The 22,548-nt window shown below is 39.2% G+C and overlaps 1 protein-coding gene across 1 annotated transcript in view; it reads right to left on the minus strand.

Moving 5' to 3' along the window:
* LOC308268587 (chondroitin sulfate proteoglycan 4-like) overlaps nucleotides 1-22,548 on the minus strand; it is a gene marked incomplete at both ends in the record, with an annotated part of 84,178 nt that overhangs the window by 56,526 nt on the left and 5,104 nt on the right. Inside the window, 4 exons of the mRNA XM_080703706.1 lie at nucleotides 257-433; nucleotides 5,347-5,817; nucleotides 7,330-10,899; nucleotides 11,681-11,844. Coding sequence (XP_080559832.1) covers nucleotides 257-433; nucleotides 5,347-5,817; nucleotides 7,330-10,899; nucleotides 11,681-11,844 — 4,382 coding nt within the window. The remainder of the gene's footprint in view (nucleotides 1-256; nucleotides 434-5,346; nucleotides 5,818-7,329; nucleotides 10,900-11,680; nucleotides 11,845-22,548) is intronic.

A 22,548-nucleotide genomic window follows, 5' to 3' on the forward strand; every position in this document is an offset into this window, starting at 1 on the left:
TAAATATGAAACTTAATTCCTAAGACTTTAAGTAGCTACATGTGGAATAAATTATTTCTTAAAAATAAAAATAAAACCATGGAACTATGTCAACTATATGTGTGTGCATATACATATATATGTGAATATATATAGCGTAACTATATATAAACATACATAGCTGCATATCTTATTACTTAACATTAGAAATAATATAAATGAAATCAATTTGAAAGCCCTAAGGTTCTTATTTAAGTCAAGAGCATGTAGCACTTACCTGAAGGATATTATTGGCTGTTATCACTGGAGCTTCATCATTTACAGATTCAACAGTCACAAAAAGAGTTTGGGGCAGACTCTGCTTTCCAAGCTCTGAGCTATTCGCAAAGATGGTGAAATTGTCAAGAAGGTCCTCACTATCATCATGAACATAGTAAACCAATTCCTTTTCCACCTAGAAACAACAACAGAATCACTAACTTGCTGAAATGTGACTTAAAATGTGAATAAATTGCTACAAAAAAAAATCCTAATTCTAAAATTATCTCTAAAACAGAAGCAAATCCTCATCCCATAAAGTTTCAGTCTGATAATCAGTGTGCAAATTGTGAAGAAAGACATCATTTTTCTGAAACAATACTGCAGCCTAAAAATTAAGCAATCTGGTATATAAAGAGAATGCTGGAGTGAAAACCAGAAGATCAGAATTTAAATGTTATTTCTGACACCAGAGCATGTGGGGATTGACATAATCCAGCCTTTCTATCAATAGAACAACACAATAAAATTCAGGCTCTACTTGTTTATTTAGAATGACTCATTTTTTATGTTAATGATTGCTTTGTTGGACAACTCAAACTGATAGATTTAGGCTCTGAAGCTTCTCCCCTACTGGTTGATTTCCACTCTTTATAGAGTCATATGGACCAGGGAAACTATTATGTTCCCCAAATTTCTCTTTTCTGAGCTAAGAATGCATTGGTTCTTTAACTGTTATGTAAGATTACACCTGCTACTCCACAGTCCTGCTCCTTCTCCTTCAGAATAAGTAAGTTTTCTGTGCAACTTTTTCTATTTTTTATTGGTGCACCTTAGTCTCATATCATAATGTGGATCATGTTGACATTGGCATATATTCATACAGTACCTGGTGTCTTAAAGGATGCCACCCACGACTAGCTAACATGCTTCCCCTGTGGAAAGTCTATCATGAAATATATTGGTATCAAATTATTCTATCAAGGCAGATCTCCCTCACCATAATACTCCAAATGCAAATATTTACATATCCTCCTATTAGATTATTCATCTTTTTAATTTTAATTTTGAAATGTTAATCCAAAGACTTAATTATCCCTTTCAGATTTGTAATAACCAAAAATCTGATTAAAATACATTCTGTGGTTTTAGGACTTTGACAAAAGCACTAAAAAAATACAGGATCAAGCCCGGCGTGGTGGCACACGCTTGTAATCCCCACGCTTGGGAGGCTGAGACAAGAGGATCGCGCAGGTTCGAAGCTAGCCTCAGCTGGCTTAAGACCCTGTTTCCAAATAAAATATAAAATAGGTCTGGGACTGTAGCCTGGTGGTAGAAGGCCCTTGGGTTCCATCCCCAGTAGCACTAATAATAATAATAATAATAATAATAATAATAATAATAATACAGGATCAAAAATTCGAGACCAAGAAAATTTTAAAGCTAAAAGGGAACTTAGCTTCAGTGAGTCTGCAACCCAAATGTACAATGCAGAGAATTTCCAAACCCCAAAGGGGAGTTGCTGAACTTCTGAAAAAGTCTCTGGGGTTGTGTTTGTTTTAATAAAATACAGCCAAAATTTTTAACAGTTCAACTTCGCCCATTCCTGTGGTGCACTTCCTTTGAACAAAGTCTTTTGATCTCTCATAAGGTGTTTCTGACAAGAGTTGAAAAGTTCAGGAGGGGTCTCAAGGGAAAGTTGTGGCCACTAGTACACAGGTGCTATGAGAATTTCTTTGGAGCTCTGTGGTCTGAGGAATTCCAGATCATAGGCCCGACTATGTTCCTGGAACATGATGTTTTTAATTATTTTAAAACAAATATGGAAGGGGACACATAACATTTAAATAGCAGCCATATCCAGGGTATTCTTCCTGGAAAAATATATCATTTTCTCAATAGAGTGGCACTTCCCAAAATTATATATCATTTAATAGTATTAATATGAAGGCCAAGAGAGGGTGTATTAGGAATTTGTCTATTCCTAGACTTCAAAAACTAAAAAAAACACCTGTAAACCTGAAACTCAAGAATATAACAATTTCATTAAAAAAAATCTTAAAACGTTAAGAAGTATTTGGTCCCCTATCACCAATTCTGCTCCGGGGCATACTGTGTTGCTACTCTGCACACCTCCTCCCATACCCCGTTGCTCCAGATATCACTTTTTGCCCAAGGGTCAAAGGTGAATCCCCAGGCCCAGCCTCACCTGCTGCTCTCCCACCATTCATAGGGCTTCTGCAGCGCTGGACCACACTCTGATCTTTATTGAAGCCCTTGCACCTGCTCTGCCCTCGGCCTCAATACTCTTCTCTATGTAATCAGCTCTCCCTTCTCGGTGGCCTTGCTGGATCACTGTACTAGAAACTGAACATCAACACGCTCACACTCACACACATGCATATGCACATGTCAATAAAGGCCCCAGAACTTCCTGCTTCCTTTTCTACTTTATTTTTCTCTAGAGTACTAAGCTTTGCCATTGACTTCCCATATATTTCATTTACTGTCTTTCCCTGTCTCCCTCTTCCCCATACCTGGTAAAAAGCTCTATGAGGTCAAGGATTACTGCCTAGTTAGTTCACTGCTTTATCCTCAGAACCCAGAACTGGCATCCCTGACATATAACTGATACTCAAAACCTACTTACTGGATAAGTGAAAGGGCTCCACAGCCAGAGACTCTCATTACCAGCCACAGCCACTAGGTTTTAGGAATTAGTATTACTTTAACGAAAAATGATGTCTCAGAGGCTGGAGACCTCAGGAGTCATGTAAAATGAGACAGGAGAAAGAGGTCACTGGAAGGCAGGGACACATGACCTTCACTCATTTCTGAACCTGCTCCCTGATGATGTAGATGCCACAAGAGCACACGTACTTCAACACACAGATTTAAGTCAGCCATCATCCTTAAATACACACTCTTATGAAGCACAGCCAATAACTACAGGGACCAATAGTTTACCCAAATCTAGTGCTCAGTCTCTCGCCTAGTATGCACAAAGTGCAAAGTATTTAATTTGACTCACACCAGAGCAGATAGTCAATATAGGTGGTTTGTCCAGCCTTTGAGAAGGAAGTTGTGATTAAGGGACCCTGGCTTGAGGTCGCTGAAGAGTCATCCTCCCTAGTCTGACATATAAAGTCCTTTCCAACCAACCCTCAGCATTCTGTTTTTTTCTGTGGCTTCCTAATGCAACTTGGTTAAATGGAGCCCCCTTGACATGTGACTTAGGATACATCTCCTGTGGACAGAGGTGAGGACTCCTCCGCAGTCTAGCCCAAGTGATCTCTGCCACTCCCCAGCCTGGGGATGACTCCTCATCCCACCCCCATCTCCCTCTGCTTTAAGGTTTGCTTTCTTGGCCATGCTGCTTCCTTGACTTGCATTGCCATTTTCTGGTTCCTCCTCTGTTACCTCCCGCTCTTTCTCTCCTTGATGTCGAGGTTAAATGTTATTCCCCTGTGAAGCCTTCCTTATACTCTTCCCCTGTGCTCTTCCACTAGAATCAAACATGCCGATTCTGTACTCTCATAGCCCCACTGTGAAAGTGCAGTGTTACAGGCAAGAGGACCTTATATTAAAAGTGGTGTACTGGTTCCTCCATAGCAACTCTTAAGGGCAAGGAATATGTATTACTTACCGTGGAAACACCACACAGTAACTTGAATGAGTAAGCCTTCAGCAAATTGATTCTAATCAGACGATGACTTTAAATTCTAAGAAGCAAAATGAAGCAGTACACAGGTGTTTCTAGCTGACCAGACAAAGCCAACCAAAGATGGTAGGTGGTTGTTAATGATTTCCAACCTGAAGAGTGTGTATTGGTATGGGCTTATAGAGGAAATGATGGAGATCTGAAAGTTGCTTTTCAAAATTCAGAAATAAAGTAATGGAAATTGTTTTTTCATTCATGATAAGAAAGAAAAAGCTGGGCATGGTGGCACACACTTGCAATCCCAGCACTTGGGAGGCTGAGACAGGAGGATCACGGTTCATGAACGGAGAGCCTCAGGTACTTAGTGAGGCCCTTTGCAACTCAGTAAGACCCTATTTTATAATAAAGAATAAAAAATAGGGCTGAGAGTGTAGCTGGGAGGTAAAATGCCCCTGGGTTCCATCCCCAGTACCAAAAAAAAAAAAAAAAAAGGAGGGAAGGAGGGAAGGAAGGAAGGAAGGAATGTTTGGCAATAATACCATGCTAGCCCAAGGCAAAGAAATCTGATAGCACCCTAGAGCTAACCTTAGTCATTTTATGCTGACTGGATGCCAGACTGGCAATTTGGTTCAGTTCCCTGACTGCAAGGACTGGGCTGTTTTGAATATTGACAGCCCTGGGCTCAGTGTAGGGTGTGGCGTGGAGTACATACCCTGTAAGAATTTGTTGGTTGAGTAGGGGGAAAAATCAATTAAAAAATCCATCATTATATCTGGGTGTCTCCCTGATATCACTGAGAGGTGGTGTGCCAATGTGACACTCATCCAGAATTAGGAAGCCAGGGTAGTGCAAGGAACTCACTTCATACAAGCAAAAGATGGAAGACTAGGGATGTCTAACCCAGAGAAGATAAAATCCAAGGAAACTCAATAATCTTTTCTTTCAAATGTCTAGAAAGCTTTAATGAAAGAAAGTATAACTTATCCTGTGAGATACCAGAGTCAAGACATAAGAGAAGAAGTTTCTAAGTGACAGATTTTAGTTCCGAGTAAAGAACTAACACTGTGATGTTTTAAAAGTAGAAAGACCCATCTGAGGCAGTATTCAGTCTTCATGGAAGATGCTTAAGCAGTGGTTGGACAACCTGTCTATGGGGATAGGGTAGAAAGCCATCTGATGGGAGGCTGGACTAGAAACTCTCCAAGGTCTCACCATTCCCCAAAGCCCATGAGTCTAAATGATGAACAATTTTTTTTTTTCACCAGGCATGGTGGTGTACCCTTGTATTCCCAGCATTTGGGAGGCTGAGATAGGGGGATCACAGCTCGTGGACAGCCTCAGCTACTACTTAGTGAGGCCCTTTGTAACTTAGTGAGACCCTGTTTTAAAATAAAGAATAAACAATTTTTTCTCATGCCCCAAATGCCCAAATAACTGAGAGTTATTACCTGTTTCCTGGTAAATTTCATTAGTTTTACTCTTGGAAAATTTGAAATTTCAATATAACCATGTTTTGGTGGTTCAAGAAGAATAAATTCACAGTCAAGTCCCTCAAAATATTTGCTTGGAATTTTGAGGTGGTCTTCCAGAAGGGCTTTGGATCCACCTTCATGAACTGTGAAATTCTGTACCTCCAGAGGAATCCACTTAGGGACAATATCCAGCAGGATTTCAACTCCACTCAGAACGTGGGAACCATTTGTCACCTCAAGGGAAAAATGATCCTGCTGTTGTTCAGGCGCTGCCTGCACATAAAGGATACTTCCATCATCAACATCCTGCTGTGTAAAATTCAAAATGGACATTCCACCTGCATCCGAGGGGCCACCTTCTGGTACAGACTTCTGGAGGTATCCATGTAATGGTGGAGTTTTGACTATGAACACAGCATCTGAAGGAATATTACCTTCATCCCCAGCCTTAAATTTACATACACCACACACAGACACAAAAAGAGAAACATTAATAAATTTTCTATTAATTTTCTATTAATGTCCAAAAATGGCTTAAGTTATAATCAGGGTTGATACACAGTTTAAGCATAGGTTTGATCTGGTGCCAATGCCAATATTTTGAAATATCAGCCCTAGTAACAAAGAAAATTAATGATCACCAACACTTTACTAGACACAAATGTATTATCAAGGCATCACACACAACAGTAAAAAAAAAAAAAAAAAAAAAAAACCCAGGACTCAGAAAGTTTAGGTGAATGAAATACAATTTTATGAGAAGCAAAAATAAAAGATGATGAGAAAAAACAGCAGTTGAATTACTAAAATGGTAAGACTTGAGAAGAAATTTTAGCTTCCCTCATTTTAAGCAGCTCAGCATTTTCTATACATTTTTAATTTGATTCAGCAAAATTCATCTCAAAGCTTATTGCAACTGATTTTGTTATCAAAGTTCATATGCCCCCTGGTGGTGAAACTTACATATTAAATTTAAGCTCTCACAAAAGAATTTACAAAAGCTGGTAGGCCCTATATTCCTTTAGTTAAAACTCATTATTTAGTAAGTTTATTTCTATTTGGATTCATTTCTATTTCATATTGTTAGATACATTTAGTAAATTTATTTTCAGTCCAGAAGAGGCTGTACATCCCCCCAATTCTCCCCATACAGACTCTGTACAGGACACTTGAAAAAGAACAATCCTTCCTAAGTCTGATCAACATGGCTGTCTTTGCTGAAGTTTCCAGATAGGAGCCTGGAAACCAGGTGACTCCAGCTTGATCCCTGGTATTCTACTAGTCTAGACCAGCTTTATCAATTTCAGGAAATTCAGCAAGGCCATGTTTAGAAATAGGGAAATAAATTGTGTAATATAGTATCATCTGCTATGTTAGCAATCCTTTTTCTGATTTTTAAATTACTGTTTCATCACAAATTACTGCATCCTCATAATATGAATGTAACTCAGACCAAATGGGATACTGGCAGTGTTGCTATTAATAATGAATAAAATAAATATCTCTTAATATAGCTAGGCATGGTGGTGCACACTGGCAATCCTAGTCCTTGGAAAGCAGAGACAGGAAGATCACAGGCTTATGGCCAGCCTCAGCAACTTAGTGAGACCAAAACATTTTTATATATACTCCCCTTCCTTATTCCCAGTTCATACTACACTAAACAGACACATGTACATACATGCATGTGTAAACACGGCTTTCAAATAAGGCTGAGCATTGTCTATAATTCCATTTCCAACTGTCAAAAATTGGTAGCATAAAACTTGTGAAACCTTCCAACTTTTCCTCTTAATGGCACCTTTGCATTTTTTTTTTTTTTTTGTCTCCCCTGGTAACACCAGGGGAGAAATCAACACAAGAATAACTTTCAGAAGCAAATTAACAGATCATCAATCCCTGTTCTAGGAGAATGGTTCTAGGAGAATAATAATGTTTGGTGCTTGGGATGACACCTACCTGGAGACTTGCTCTAGTCAGCTTTACTGGTTTACCTTCTTCAACCACAAGGGTCTTACTGTGCAGAACCTGGGCATGATGTTGGCCACCTTCTGAGCACACTTGAACCCAGATGCCCACTTTTAAGTATGCATCTTTAACTTTCACTGTCAAGTTGAACAGGTCAAAGCTGCCATTGTCATCATGCCTATAAACCACGTGCCCTTGCTTCAGGTCATGCTGGGAAAATGAGTGGCCCACAGAATTGTTGATAAGGACTCTGCCATGCTTTGGGGGCCATGTGATGTGGAATTGGACTTCGAGGTCTGTTCTGACATCCTGGTTTGTGGTGACACTCAGGTTGGCTGTTGTGAGGCTGCTGTCTTTTCCTCTTTGTACCAGCAGCCCTGTGTTGTTGGCTATCTGGACATAGGGGTCTGACCCACTGACCTCGAGAAGGGATGACGTGTAATGGACACCATCGGTCACAAACAGCACAAAGCGGGCAGAGTCTGCACCCCAGTGTCTAAAGAGCACCCGTCTTTCCTGCAGGTCTTCTTGCCTGAACTGGTAGAGTTTCTGAGTGGGATCACTGGTTCGCACCAAATCTCCATTTGGGATGCCCCGCCGGATGTAGAGCAATTGCCCATCATCAAAATCTAAGTCAGGGTCGTGGTAACAGAGATCTTCCAGAGTCAGTAAGCGCTGGCCATTGCGCACAACATGAAAGGCCTTATCGACTACACGCACCGGCCTCTCATCATTCCTTAATTCAACAGAAATGTTGACTCTGATTTCTGTAGACAGATGCTCCGTGTCAAAATCCCTGACTGTTCCCTCTTGGTCTGGACCTTTGGCAGTGGCCACAACAAAGAATTCATCACTCTGGGTCTCAGAATCATCATGAATATACATCAGATTTTCACCCAATATGTCTTGGTCAGTGAATGTAATGATGCTGTCATTACTTTCCAGATAATCTGAAAAGCTAATCAGTTTCAATTTCCCATGTTGAGGACTCTTGGTGATTTTATATTGGAAGATCTGATCGTCCAAGGTTTGAACAAATAACTCAGATTTCGTAATTAATTTCCATTCTCCTTCTTTTACAATCAACCCTCTGTTTGTTATAATAATGTGCGTCTTATTTGTTTTAAGATTTATTCTGAAAGTATAGTCTTTTGATTCTATGTATTTTGCAATAATAGAAAACCTGAAACTATCCTGTGTATTTTCCCTTGGCCTCTCTTGGGGTTCATAACTTATCTCAGAGTCTGTAATATTTTTTTGGCTGAAGATTGAGTTTGTCTTTAGGACTTTATTGCCAAGTATCAACTTTCCTTTCTCAGGTGGGGTCAGTAACTTAAACTGCAGTTCCCTCTTGGCTATCTCCACACCCTGCGTTGCAACCTGCAAATGAACAGAATTCAATACTTGCTTGTTCATGTTACTGATCTCTAGAGGAACGTTTTTCAGAAGCGTAAACTTCAGCCATTGTATGGTCACAGGAAACGTGAGCTCTTTGCTGACTTTTCCTTCAACATTAACTTTAAATTTAAAGTGATCCATAACATTCTCTTGCTGCAGTTCTTTGAATGTACTGCAGTACCGGACCCGACTCCGATCAATGGAGCGCTGAGAGAAGGCACTAACGTGTTTCCATTCGCCATTTGACCCCCGCCGCTGAATCTGGCCAAACTGAGGCGGATGAGTGACATCGTAGCGAATGTCCATCTCAGGTCTTTCACCATTAACCTCCACTGACAAGTTATTATGTGTAATCAGAACAGCGCCACCTTGTGGTACAACCACACCAGTTCTGTTAGCCACTTCAAAGTCCCACGGAATAGCCATGACCCTTAGCACTACTGTATTGCTATCCAGCTCACCATCAGTTGCTCTCAGAACAATACGAGAGTTTCCATGACCTCTGTGTACATAGAAAATGTTGCCACCTCTTAAATCCAAGTGTGTAAAACCATTAATGGCTCTCCCAGGATCATTAGCATTTTCTAAAAACCCAGCATCTGAATTGAAGTTGCCAAGAACCGAAAAGCTAAGGCTCGAAGAACCTGTATCAGGGTCTGACACCTGTATTATATTTGAGGTCAGTCGTTTCTTAGAGTTCTCAAACAGGACAAGCAAATTTCCTTCCTGGAGCTCAAGGTATGGGGGATCATTCACTGGAATAACAATGATGTTAAACACGTGTGGAACACGGCCCTGCCTATACAATGGCATTTCCTTCTTGCTGTTAAAAGAGATCAAAAATGTAAAATAATCCATAGGTTCTTCTGAACCATCATGGACATACCACACCTTTTCCTGCCACAGATCTAACAGTGTAAATGCCTTTTCCATTTCATGCTCAGGTGAAACATCTAATTGAAGGAACCCATGAGTAGGCATTTCCTCTATTTTAAATAGTATTTGGGAATAATTGATACCCACATCCTTAAATTCCACATTCACCTTTATATGCTTTTGTTCCAGTAAAGTTCGTCCACCTTCTTGGACCTCCAAGTTATTCAAAACCAAAAAATAGCTACTCCCATCTTGAAAAAAATGCTTGGCAGCCCCAGGGACTACAGTGGAATGGGAAACTTCCGACCAAAGCAGGTTTTCCGGTGTGGTTACAAGAGAATTTGCATTATCAATACTCTTAGTTTTGCACCCAGCAGAAATGTCTTTGGAAACAAGGGCATCCCTTAATGCTCTCTTTTGTGAGTTGGTTTCCAAGTCTCTTAAGCACCCTTTCAAAGAGATTCCCCGGGCAGATCTTCTGGGCACAGAGGCAAGTTCTAACCTCTTCACTTCTTCCTGCATTTGGCTATCAAGTCCTCCCACGAAGAGGGGTCCTTCAGATATGAATGGTTTGCTTTGCAAAGGCAGCACTGTCCTTACCCCTTGTTCATCTACCATTAGCTCCAGATGCCTTCCCCTGAGTTTGAGTTGAATAATATGCCACTTGTTGTCACTAACTAAGCTAAGAGAAGAAAGCTGAGTTTTACTCTCACTTCTTCCTACATGAGCCTTCAATAGACCTTCATGTATTTCCAAAGCAACAAAACCTCCTTCCCTACCTGACTGAAATAAAAGTAAGGCTTGTTGGGTTCCAGTTTGCAAAGCAAATCCCAGCAGCCCTTCCCCTTGTACCTTCCACTCTGGAAAAGTAACATAGGATCTGGAGCTAAAAAAATTAATGGCTTCCTTCTCCTCTGCAAAAAACTCATCACTGCATCCTAATGACACCTCATAAACCTTCTTAAAACCAGGGTAAGATCTAAGGGATGCAAGGATCTCCTTCTGGTTAAACACGACGTCCTTCATACATCCACGGAAGTTAGGGATCTTTCCATCTAGGTAAGAGACTTTGAGTCCCTCGTGGCCTCCTAGGTAGATTCCATGGTGAAAGTTCAGATTATGCGTCCCACCAGCCACTTGGCCATTTGTCTTGTAATGTTTGTCAATAACCAATACAAGACTATCCTTAACATAATAAAATTCCACCAAATGCCAAACTAAGTCGTTCATAAGGAGTCTTTGCTCAGAAAGGAGTACTTGTTCACCTGTACCCAAATTTACTCTCACCTGAAAGAGAGAGAATCATAATTAATCAGCCTATCTCATAATATTTTGCTGAGAAAATTAGGTTGTTATGGTTTGAAGATGTTTTGTCCCCACCAAAAAACTCATGTCGAGTCCTAGTCCCCAGTGAATCAGGATTGAGAGGTGTTAGGGATTTAAAAGGTGATTAGATCATTAGGGGGGATTAATATTTTCCTCAAGGGAATGAGTTCTCACTCTCCTGGAATTGGATTAGTTACTGCAAGAATGGGTTGTTAGAAAGGGTTGCTAGAACCCAAAGGCTAAAGAAGGTTATTCTGAAGCTATCTCAGCTTGCTCTCTTGCTTCCCCTCCCACTATGTGATTCCCTTTCCCCATGAGGCCCTCACCAGAAGTGGAAAGAAGACAGCACCATGTTCTTGGACTTCTAGAACCATAAGCTAAAAATGCAGGTATTTGGCTATAGGAGCATAAAATAAACTAATATGGGGACCTTACACACACACACACACACACATACACACACACACACACACACACACATACACACACACACACACAGATTTGAAGATGAAAACTTTTCCTACATTTATAGATTACATATTAAAGTCAGAAAACTGACTTCAGAATATTTAAGACATGCTGGCAAAAGTGAAGAAGATCCCATTCTGTACAAATAGCATATCACATCAATATTCTAGTGAGATAATAGTAATCTACATGTGTACCTATTCTTCTTTTTCCTACTTTTTTCTCCCTGGTAATTGAATGCTTATATATTTTAAGGAGTTTAAAAAAATCATACCCGTAAGGTTCCTGATAGAAGTTCTATTATGAAATAGTCATTTTTCCCAGCTGCAAGAAAAAGTAACCCTTGTGGCTGGCTGGTTTGAAATTTTAATTCAAGAGATAGCTCAGAGGAAACTTCTATGATGTTGAGCTCCACGTAGCTTTCACCATAAAAAGATGCTATGGAAAAACAAACAAAAAAGCCATAAGTTAGTAAATTTATTACATGATGACTATTTTACTTTATAGAACCATCCCCTTCCAGGAACTGACTACCTAAAGAAAGCTACCCCACCTAAGTCAACACCTGCTCCCTGTGGTGGCCCACAGATCCACCATGGCTATATATAAAGTCTTAACTCACCCCAACTCAGGACAGCTAGCTCTGAAGATCATTCTTTCTTTGACACACTCAAGAGATCTGGCCTGAGCTTACACTGAGACTGAATTATAACTCAGCTTCTCAATATATCCAAGATTTCTTCCTTCCCTCTCACAGGAATTGATTTCAAGAGCTCTCTCTATTAAACCTCTCATGTGCTAACTTCTGTCTCAGATTCTGCTTCCTCAGGAACCTGACTTTTGATAATTGGTAATGGAAGTGGCTTGAGAGAACAGTCACTGGAATTGGATTTGAAGCTGAACCCACTATCCAAATAGCAATTGGGACCCCATTGCTGGTGATAGGTGAATTATGGAGAGCCCTGTTAAGGGTTGTTAAAATTTCACTGGTAGTGAACAGAGAAGGTCTAACAGTGCAAGGTTACATATTAGCCCAGCTATGAAATATCAAGCCATGAAAAAAATGAAGGGCAAAAAGTGACTATGAAGAAAATGGAATTGGGTGCCTATTGACATGTTTGAATAAAGTTTTGGAAACAGATAAGGTAAGGCTAGAAGAGATTCGTTAACGATTACAAGCTAAGTGTGAAAACCAGAAAGTTTCCAAGGTAAAATACAAAGTCCTTCTCATCTCTTATACAGAATGATAGAGGAAACTAAAACTCATATGCAGGAATTAATCATCAGAGAAAGCTGATGATGTATTTGGAACAAGCTCCAAATACAGGTAAGGACCCAATTAAGACAGACTTGCTCTGAAAAAGCCCAGGGACTGGTTGGGAAAAGTAGGACACTGCCATTTGAAATGGTGCAACATTTGGGTCAATGCATCCAAACATTTGACTCCCTAGATCCCCGTTGTGCCTTCTAAGCCTTCATAAGTGTCCAATTCCCTTATAAAGGCTAGAAATCTTCCCTTAAAGAGGATGCAGAAACCTCTCTTCACCAGACAATCTGTGACCTCTGAAGATATAATCCCATTTCCTGCTGGTCACTAGACCAAAAACAAAGGTTAAGTCACAGCATAACCTGTGTGGAAATATGTTGTGCTTGATATGGGAGCAAATAGCCAGACCCTACAGGATCTGCAAGACCTACTCAGAATGTACTGCTAGTCTCTGAAAGAATACACATTGGACTGAAAGTACCTGATCAAAAGGCAGGACCATAAGGTTGATTAAGAGAAAGTTTCCCTATAAGGAGCATAGGACACAACACCCTGGCAAAGAGCCCTTGGGATGGTCTGAACTTACCACTAATGTGGCCCCTAGCAGCATGGAAATGCAATGGCCCATTCTAAGTGAGACAAACAGAAAAACTGCCATGGCAGTTGGCGGAAGAAAAGATTAAAGGAATGAAAATGGTGCATCCCTAATTGAGCACGAAAAGAACCAGAAGGCATAAATGAGTCATATGAAATGGTTTCCCAGATCTCATGTCGTCTGACATTTTTGTGCCAGCACCTTTCCCTCAGCTCACATATACAGTGTCATGAGAGTGGGAGGTACCTTACTACCAGCGATTGAAGGAGCAAAACACTAGAACTTGATTTACAAACAAGTCAGCTTCTATTATAGCTAAAAGAAAAAATGAACTCTAGCTGTATTTTAGCTCCTTGGGGGTAGCCATGAGAAGTGCTAGTGAGGGAAAGTCCTTCAGATGAATGGACTGAGAAGTACCCCTACTCATCCACTTTCTATGGAAGGAGAGATAGGTAGAAGTTAGAATATATAGACTTGTCAGTAGTGGCACCTGAAACAGGTGTCTAGAATAAGAAAGATGAAAAGATCAGAAAAAAGGAGGTCTGGGATGGATATATGGGCATAAAGAAGAAAGATTTTTGTATTGTACAGCAATACTTACCAGAAAACACCCATTCCAGAACAGGCACCGAGCAACCAGGCAGACAGAATGACTTTACCTGTGGACATCAGTAGCCTGTCATCTGCCACCAGTATGGAGGCACAATGGATGCATAACAAAATAACCATGATGGCAGGGGTGGAGTCTATATATGCACTCAATATTATGGGTTACCTCTTATCAAAGCCTTCTTATCTACCAGTACTGCTGATTGTCCAACATGCCTCCACAAAGGCTAACACTGATGAACTGTGATGGACTGATATCAGCAGTCCATCACAATCTCAACTGTATTTTTGGTGGCAAGTTCACTGTCATGAAACCCTTCCTCCTTGGACTGACAAGTGGTTCATTATGACAAAATTATACACTTATTCTAATATATTTGCCTTTCTTTACTGCATGACTTCAGTTAGCACTACTATCTGGAGGCTCTTGAGCTATTTGATCCACCAGTATGAGATGACAAATAATATTAGACTAAGAGACTCATTTTACTCCAAAGGAGATATGGGAATAAGCCTATTACCATGGAACCCACTCCTCCTATTACATATTATACCACCAATGCTGCAGGCCTGATATAGGTTTGAAACAGACTAATGACGTTACACTTAATTCTGAGGAATAACCTATCCAGATGGGGTTTCATTCTTCAGGAAATAATAAGACACTTTAAATTTAAAAATTTGCATGGCACTATGTCTCCAGGAGGTAAAGTATATAGGCCCGAGAACCAAGGAGCTAGGTTGGAATGGCCTTCATTATTCAGAATGATCACTCTCTCTAAGTGACTCATTTGAGAAGTTTGTGCTTCTGTCCACATAAACCTAGGCTATGGACTCAAATATTTTTGTTTCCCAAGAAATGCTTCCACCAAAGGTGAGCAAGATTCCCTCTATATAACAAACTAAAGGTTCTGCCTGGACACTTGTACTTCCTATATTAAGGAATCATCATGTAAGAAGGGTTGCCCCTAATTTGTCAGGGTGACTGACCTAGGCTCATCAGGAGGAGAAGGACTACAGTTAGACAATACAGATACAAAGAGAGTGCCTTTGTGATCCTCCTGGATGCCTCTTGGTACTTCTTGACAGTAAGTAAATAAGTGTGGTTACCCTGAATTCAGAAGTGTATGTTGACAAAGGTCTTAGACCCCTCAGGGATGAAAATGAGAGTTACAATATCAGACAGCCATTGAGGCCAGCAGACGTATCAGTGCAGGGTAAGAGGATCTACAATAAATAAGCAGAAACAGAAACATGATCACTCAGTCACTGTTCCCAGAATTTAGGTGAAGTAAATGATCCAGATGACACAAGGGATGGACAATGGTAGATTCCATGGTACATTACTCTGAAAAAAGACTTTATAGTCCAGTTGCTGGGTATGTTGGTGCATGTTTATAATCCCAATATATGGGAGGCTGAGACAGGAGTATCGCAGGTTCAAAATCAGCCTCAGCAATTTAGCAAGACCCTGTTTCAAAATAAAAAATAAAATTGGGCTGGGGTTGTAGCTTGGAGGTAGAACACCCCGGAATTCAATCCCCAGCACTACAAAAAAAGGAAGGAAGGAAGGAAGGAATTAATTAATTCTGTTATCAATGCTGTAGGAAGATGGCCCCAGCATCTTCAAAAATTTCCTCAAGTCCAGCTGAGATTTTCACTGAGACTACATGGTAGCTTATCTTCTCTTTTTACCCAATACAGCTTTCTCCCCTTCTCTTCATTTCCTTTTCCTTCTTCAAATGCTAACTCAAAAACATTCCCTAATAAAGCTCACATATGCTTATATCTATCTCAGAGTCTGCTTTTGAGGAATCCAAGTTGCAGCATCTGCCTCTCTTCTTTGCTCCTATAGCACTCAGTGTATTTCTATATTTTAGTACCTACAATATTGTGCAGTGGATCATCAAATAAATAAATAAGAAACTAAAACTTCCTTAAAACAAATGTAATTTAAAAAAAAACTATGCCAAAACTCATAGAATACAACAAAAGCAATACTGAGAGAGAAGGACATAATAATAAACACCTCTATCATAAAGATAGAAAGATGTCAAATAAACAACCCAATGATACATCTCAAGAACCTAGAAAAGCAAGAGCAAACCAAATCAAAAATTGAAACAAAGATCAGAGCAGAAATAAGCAAATTGGAGAAGAAATCAATGAAACAAAGAGTCAATTTTATTTATTTATCTTATTTTATTTTTATTTTTTTGGTGATAGGGGCATGGAACCCTTCTACCTCTGGGCTACACTCCCAGACCTATTTTTATATTTTTATTTGGAAACAAGGTCTCTTAAGCCAGCAAGGCTGGCTTCAAACCTGTGCAATCCTCCTGTCTCTGCCTCCCAAGAGCGGGGATTGCAAGCATGTGCCACCACGCCCGACAAGAGTCAATTTTTGAGAAGATAAAATTGAAAAACAGAAGGAGGAGCTGAATAAATACAACAAAAGATAATAGGGAACATTACAACTGATATTACAGAAATATTACAAAAATTATATGCCAAAAAGTGGGAAACCTAAAAGAAATGGATAAATTTCTGAATACATACAACCCATTGAAATTGAACCATGAAGACATAAAAAAGATGAATAACAAATACATTTAATCAGTAATTAAAATCTCCCTCCCCCCAAAAAACAGAAGAATTCTATGACTGGAAAGCTTCATGGGTGAATTCTAACAAGTTTTTAAAGATTAATGCCAATTCTGTTCAAACTATTCAAAGAATTGAAAAAGAGGAAACCCTTCCAAACTCATTCTATAAGGCAAGCATTACCCTAATGCCAAAACCAGATAAAGACACAACAAAAGAACATAAATAAAAAATTCTCAACAAAATATTAACAAACCAAATACAACTGCATATCAAATGATCAATCACCATGATCAAAATGGACTTATCCCAGGAATGCAAGGATGATTCAATGTATGCAAATCAATAAATGTAATATATCACATGAATAGCATAAGGTATAAAATCATATGATTATTTCAACAGATACCGTAAAGGCATTCGATAAAGTGAAATTCAACATATCTTTATAATAAAAAAAAACCTTTTGAACAGATTAGGTATAAAAATGATCATACCTCAATATAACAAAAACTATATAACAAACCCACAGTCAACATCATACTGAATGAGGAAAAATTGAATGTGTTTTCTCTAAGATCTGGAACAAGACAAAGATATCCACTTTCATTGCTCTTACTCAATACGGTACTGGAAATTTTAGCCAGAGCAATTAGATAAGAGAAACAATAAAAGGCATTTGAATAGGAAAGCAGAAAGTCAAATTATCTTGTTTGCAGATAACATAATACTGTATACAAATCATTTTATTCAAAATTATCTTTTATTTTGTTGCTTTTAATGGTGTATTATAGTCTCACATCATAATATAAATCATGTTTATATGCACACAACAGTTGGTGCCCCCCCACATTTCCCTGATATATTCACATGTATACAAATAGTCAACAGTAGTATTTCCATTAATGAACCTCGCTTCCTTCTCCCCTACCCTTAGATCTCCTCCCTGGCTCCACTGAGGTTTCTCCTCTATTATGTAGTCTCTCTTGTATCTCAATTACTCCCATCCTGTGCATGTTTAAAAAAACATATAATCCTTCACTCTCTGTGGTTGGCTAATCTCACTTAATGTTCTCCAGGTCCTTCCATTTTCTTGCAAATGATGTAATTTTGTTCTTCTTTATCGCTGAGCAGATTTTTAGTGTTTTGCCCCTGAATGTCACTCATTCTTTTGTTCTTACAGCTTTTAAGATTTTCTTTGGCCTGTGTTAGTCATTTTGATTGTTACATGGCAATGAGGAGGTCCTTCTTTGACCATGTCTTAATGGTGTTCTGTATGTCTCCTGCATGTAGATGTCCAAGTCTTTTTCTATGTTTGGAGAATTATCTGAAATTATTTTTCTGAAGAGACTACAGATACCCTTGGTCTGTGCTTCTATCCCTTCTTCAATGACTTTTAACTGTAAGTTAAGACATTTTGTATTGTCCCATAATTGTTGGATGTTTAGGTTCTGTCATTGTAATGTCTTCTGTATACTGTTGATGTGCTTTCAGTTTTGAATGAACTGTCTTCCAAGATTGAGACCCTATTTCCCATATGGTCTAGCCTGCCAATGCTGTTTTCTACTGCTGTCTTCAATTCATTTATTTACTCCTTAATTTAATTCAAAGCTCTCTAGTTCTTTTTTAAGAATCTAAATTTCCTTTTTCATTTTCTGTAAACTTTCTGTGAGGCCTTTCATCATATTGAAGAACAAAATTCAAAAATCTCCTTCTTGCATTTCATGTAGATCAGTATTGGTGATCTCCCTTGTTGTTCAGTTGTGGATGTTTATTGTTTTCTCACTGTTCCTCATGTCATATTTTCAGAGTTCTCTGGTTTGTGTTTCTGTTGTATTGTCATTTTCCTTTTTGTGTATGAGTTATATGTTTATTTGCTATCCCTTAATAATAAGGCCTATTCTTGGGGTATATATTCATCTCTACCAATTTGACTCAAATATTAAAACTTTTGAGTTTGTCCCGTAGAGCATCTTTAACAGATATAGTTCTTAGTGCAGGTAAGCAGGAGTCTCTGGTTAGCTGCAGGTCACTGTGCTTTCCTAGCCCAAACTCTACAGGGCCAGAGACTTTTATAAAGCTTTATTCAGGGACTGCAGCCTGGTGGTTGGGACTTCATGCACCCTAGAGAAAATTGCTGCCCTGCTGAATGTGAGCCCATGATACTGTAGAGTGCTGACCTTCAGCCTTTGTGACCAGTGAGCTAAAGCTCAGCAAAGCCAGAAATTGCCATGTTCTGAATTTATGGTTGGCTCACTGGGCTCTGATGGCTTCTGGGACACCACTCTAGATCTGCTTGTTATGGTCAAGTGAGGTACTTTCATGTATGCCAAGTACAAACTCTGCTGATGGAGAGAGTATTGAATTCCCAGCTTTTGGCTACGATCAAGTGGTTCTCTGGTCTCTTGGTGCAGTCTAGCCAATATGGCACCATGGTTGCACTCCATCCAAGGCCCAAGGCCTGGAAGAAAGAGAATGCCCAGTTCCAAGCTGGAAATACCATTTTATCCAGCTATCCCACTTATGGCATATAACCAAAGGAACTGAAACCAGCATACCACAGAGTCATCAGCACACCCATGTGTATTCACAATAATCAAGATATAAAATCACACTAGGTGATAATCAAAAGATATGGATAAAGAACATGTAGAATATTATTCAGGAACAAAATCCTTTTCTTTGCAGCAAAATACATGGAACTAGAGAATATCATATTCAGTGAAACAAGTCAAACATGTTTTTTCTCATATGTAGACATTTTTTAAAAAGTCAATCTGAAGCTGGGTGTGGTGGCACATGCTTGTAATCCCAGCACTTGAGAGGCTGAGACAGGAGGATTGCACAGGTTTGAAACCAGCCTCAGCTACTGAGTGAGGCTTTCAGCAAATTAGTGAGACCTGTTTCCAAATAAATTATAAAATAGGGCTGGGGGTGTAGCCCGGAGGTATAATGGCCCTGGGTTCCACCACCCAATACCAAAAAAAAAAAAAAAAGTCAATTTGAAAACAGAATAATGATTACTCAAAGGTTAGAAACCTGGGAGGAGGGTGAATAAACAGAGGCTGGATTTGATCAGCATTTGCATGTGTTAAAATATCATACTGAACCCCATTAATATGTATAATTAATACATGTTAATCAAAAGTTATAAGTTCAATCATAACTAAATTAAAAATTATTAATAACTCAATAAAATTAGAATGTAGAGCTAATGTCATTAAAGAGGAAATATACAATTACAAAACTACTGGCTGAGTTTATCCTCCTGACTTTTCCATTACTGAATCTCCCCAGCTCAATTTCTGACCTGCTTAGAGGCTGGCTGTATTGTTAAGTGTTCAAAACCAGGAAATGTCTTCTAAATCATAAAATCTACTGCTGAGAATGACTAAGTACCATTAATAAACAATATCCCTATATTTTCCCACATTTCTTCTCTCTGGCACTATATCAATTCCAGTCCCAGCTGGTAGCAAGAAATTTCCATTGCCTCAAGAGAAAAAAATGAAGACTTAAAAACTTCTAGTTTAATAGCCTGAAGCCTCTTCATGTCCTCACATTCTTCCAAGTTTACCCCATCTTTTGCAGTCCCCAACACATATCTCAAAATAACAATAAAGAGCAAATAGAAACACAAGTACAATGAGCCCTTGGGAATAGAAAGATGATCCCTACCTCTGGTGAAGAAAAGAGTGTGATTTCAGTTATCAGTAGAACAAATCAAATTGAACAGAAATCATTGATCATATGCTATACTCATTGGTCCTTCTTCCAAATCACATCTTGACATCTTCCCTGTCTGTTATTTTGGTTTTGCATTTGTTTGTTTGGTTGGTTGGTTTACTCTGTGTGTGTGTGTGTGTGTGTGTGTGTGTGTGTGTGTGTGTGTGCGTAAAACTGGATTTGAACCCAGGAACATTCTACCTCTGAGATATACCCCCACTCTTTTATTTTTTATTTTGAAACAAGGTCTCATTAAGTTGTTAAGGGTCTCACTAAGTTGTTGAGGCTGGCCTCAAACCTGTGATCCTCCTGTACTAGCCTCCCAAGTACTGGGGTTACAGGTACATGCCACCATGCCCAGCTTGGTTCACTATTTATTAAGCACCTACTATGTGTCAGGTTATGTCAGGAACTGAAGATATAGAACTAACTGAACAAAGAAGCTTGCTGTCTATTAGTGGTAAAGCTGATTAAAAAGAAATGTATACCTAAATGATATTATTGGAAAGTTGATTAGACAGGAGCCCACTTGGGGTCAGCAAGTATCCAAGCATAAGGTATCTATCCCAGGCAGATTTTAGCATTGCATCCTAAACATAGGTTTTATACCCACAAATGAAAACAAGTGTTTTATTTAGTGTTGAGGGTTCAAAGGTAAACACAAGAGACTGATAAGCAATTACATTTGCTTGGTTATTAATTGGGAAATGTGGACCACAGCAAAAGCTCTTGGCCTAGTCAAAGAAGGTGAATGAGGGCATTTCAGGCAAGACTATGGGTTCTGGGAAGAACTATGGGGTGGAGCAAAAAGTAAAAGAGAAAAGGGTGTAGAGAAGGGAAAGAGGTGAACACAAGGAACCCAAGGTCTTGTCTGGCTGAACTCACAGCAAGGAGACGGTGGCTCTGATAGGATGGTTGAGGCTCCAGCAATGTGAGGGATGATGTGGGAAGCAGGGAGCAAAGGTCACAGGTCCATCTGAAAGGCCTCCCTGGACCATTTAAAGTGCCCCAACACAAATACACAAACCATAGATTAGCCATACCATTCAGAGCCCCTATGCTCTTTATCTTCTTTATTTATTGCCTTGGCTACTATCCTCCCTTACACACATTGCCCAAAATGAAATCTAAGATATGAGGTCAGGATCCTGTTAGTCTTGACCACTGCTTAATTCTCTGTACCTAGACCATGCCTGGCACAGGTTAGGTTCTCAACAAATGATGCCCTTAAAAACCAGGTTAAAGTGTGTGGATGAACTCTGTGCAAAGAGGCTAAGAAGGAATCCATCAGGGAAATGATGAAAATAGACTGCAATTTAGAAGATGATTGGCTGAAATGCAGACTTGAGAGGGTGGGCAGCTGTAGGGAAACAGAGAGAGGGAGATGTAGGTGAGTTCAAAAGATAGAAAGAGAGACTGTCAGGGAGGGAGAAGGGAGAAGACAAGGAGGTAATCCAGGCTGATGACAGGTTTGAGGTTTGGCATTCACTTTTAAGATGGGGGGATCTAAGAGGAAAGTCTTTGGTTTTATTTGGTTTTTGTTGGTGGTGCATATATTACAAGAAGTTCTAAATGAAAGTTTGAGGAATAAATGATTCACTCTTCAACCAAATCTTTGCGTGCAGAGCCTGCTCATGGAGGGCCTGATGAACTACATTAAAGAGGTTGAATCTTATTCTGCAGACAGTGGGAAAGATTTATTGGCTTTCAATTAGGGAGAGGACAGGTCAGTTCCATGTTTTAGAAAGATTTGTCTAGTGGCTGTGTGACAGAAAAACAAGAGTGGTAAGTAAACTAACCACAAAGGTATTTCAAAAAATGTTTCAGATTGTTTGCTTTCACTGAAAAGAGAATTATCTTTCTATAATATAATATTTTTGGTAATTTTATATTGTGCTTTTTCACATATTCCCATTCTTCTAAATTATGTTCTAGGGAGCCTATAAGCATAAAAATTATTTTAAAAATTAAAATAAAAAACAGCAATTACAAAAATTCTCTAGTAGGCTATTTGCATAATACAAAGTCTTCAGAAGAAGTCCTAAGAGGATGGTCCTGCATCAGAAAACAGCTCTTATACATGCTGCATCCTTTGAGATTATTAATCTCCCTTCAAAAAGAAAATCACATTTTGCCCTATAAGTGTGTGTGTGTGTGTGTGTGTGTGTGTGTGTGTGTGTGTGTATGTTACTGAGAACTGAAACCAGGGGAATTCTGCCTCTAGTGTCAAGATTGTACTTATAACAGCCCTAGTGTCAAGATTGTACTTATAACAAAAATGAAGTTAAACATTTATTCAAGAATTAATTTTATCCAGTGACTTTAAGAAGAAAATGCACAA

The sequence above is a fragment of the Muscardinus avellanarius genome, assembly GCF_963383645.1.
Source record: "Muscardinus avellanarius genome assembly, chromosome: 1".
NCBI classification, from domain to species: domain Eukaryota; kingdom Metazoa; phylum Chordata; class Mammalia; order Rodentia; family Gliridae; genus Muscardinus; species Muscardinus avellanarius.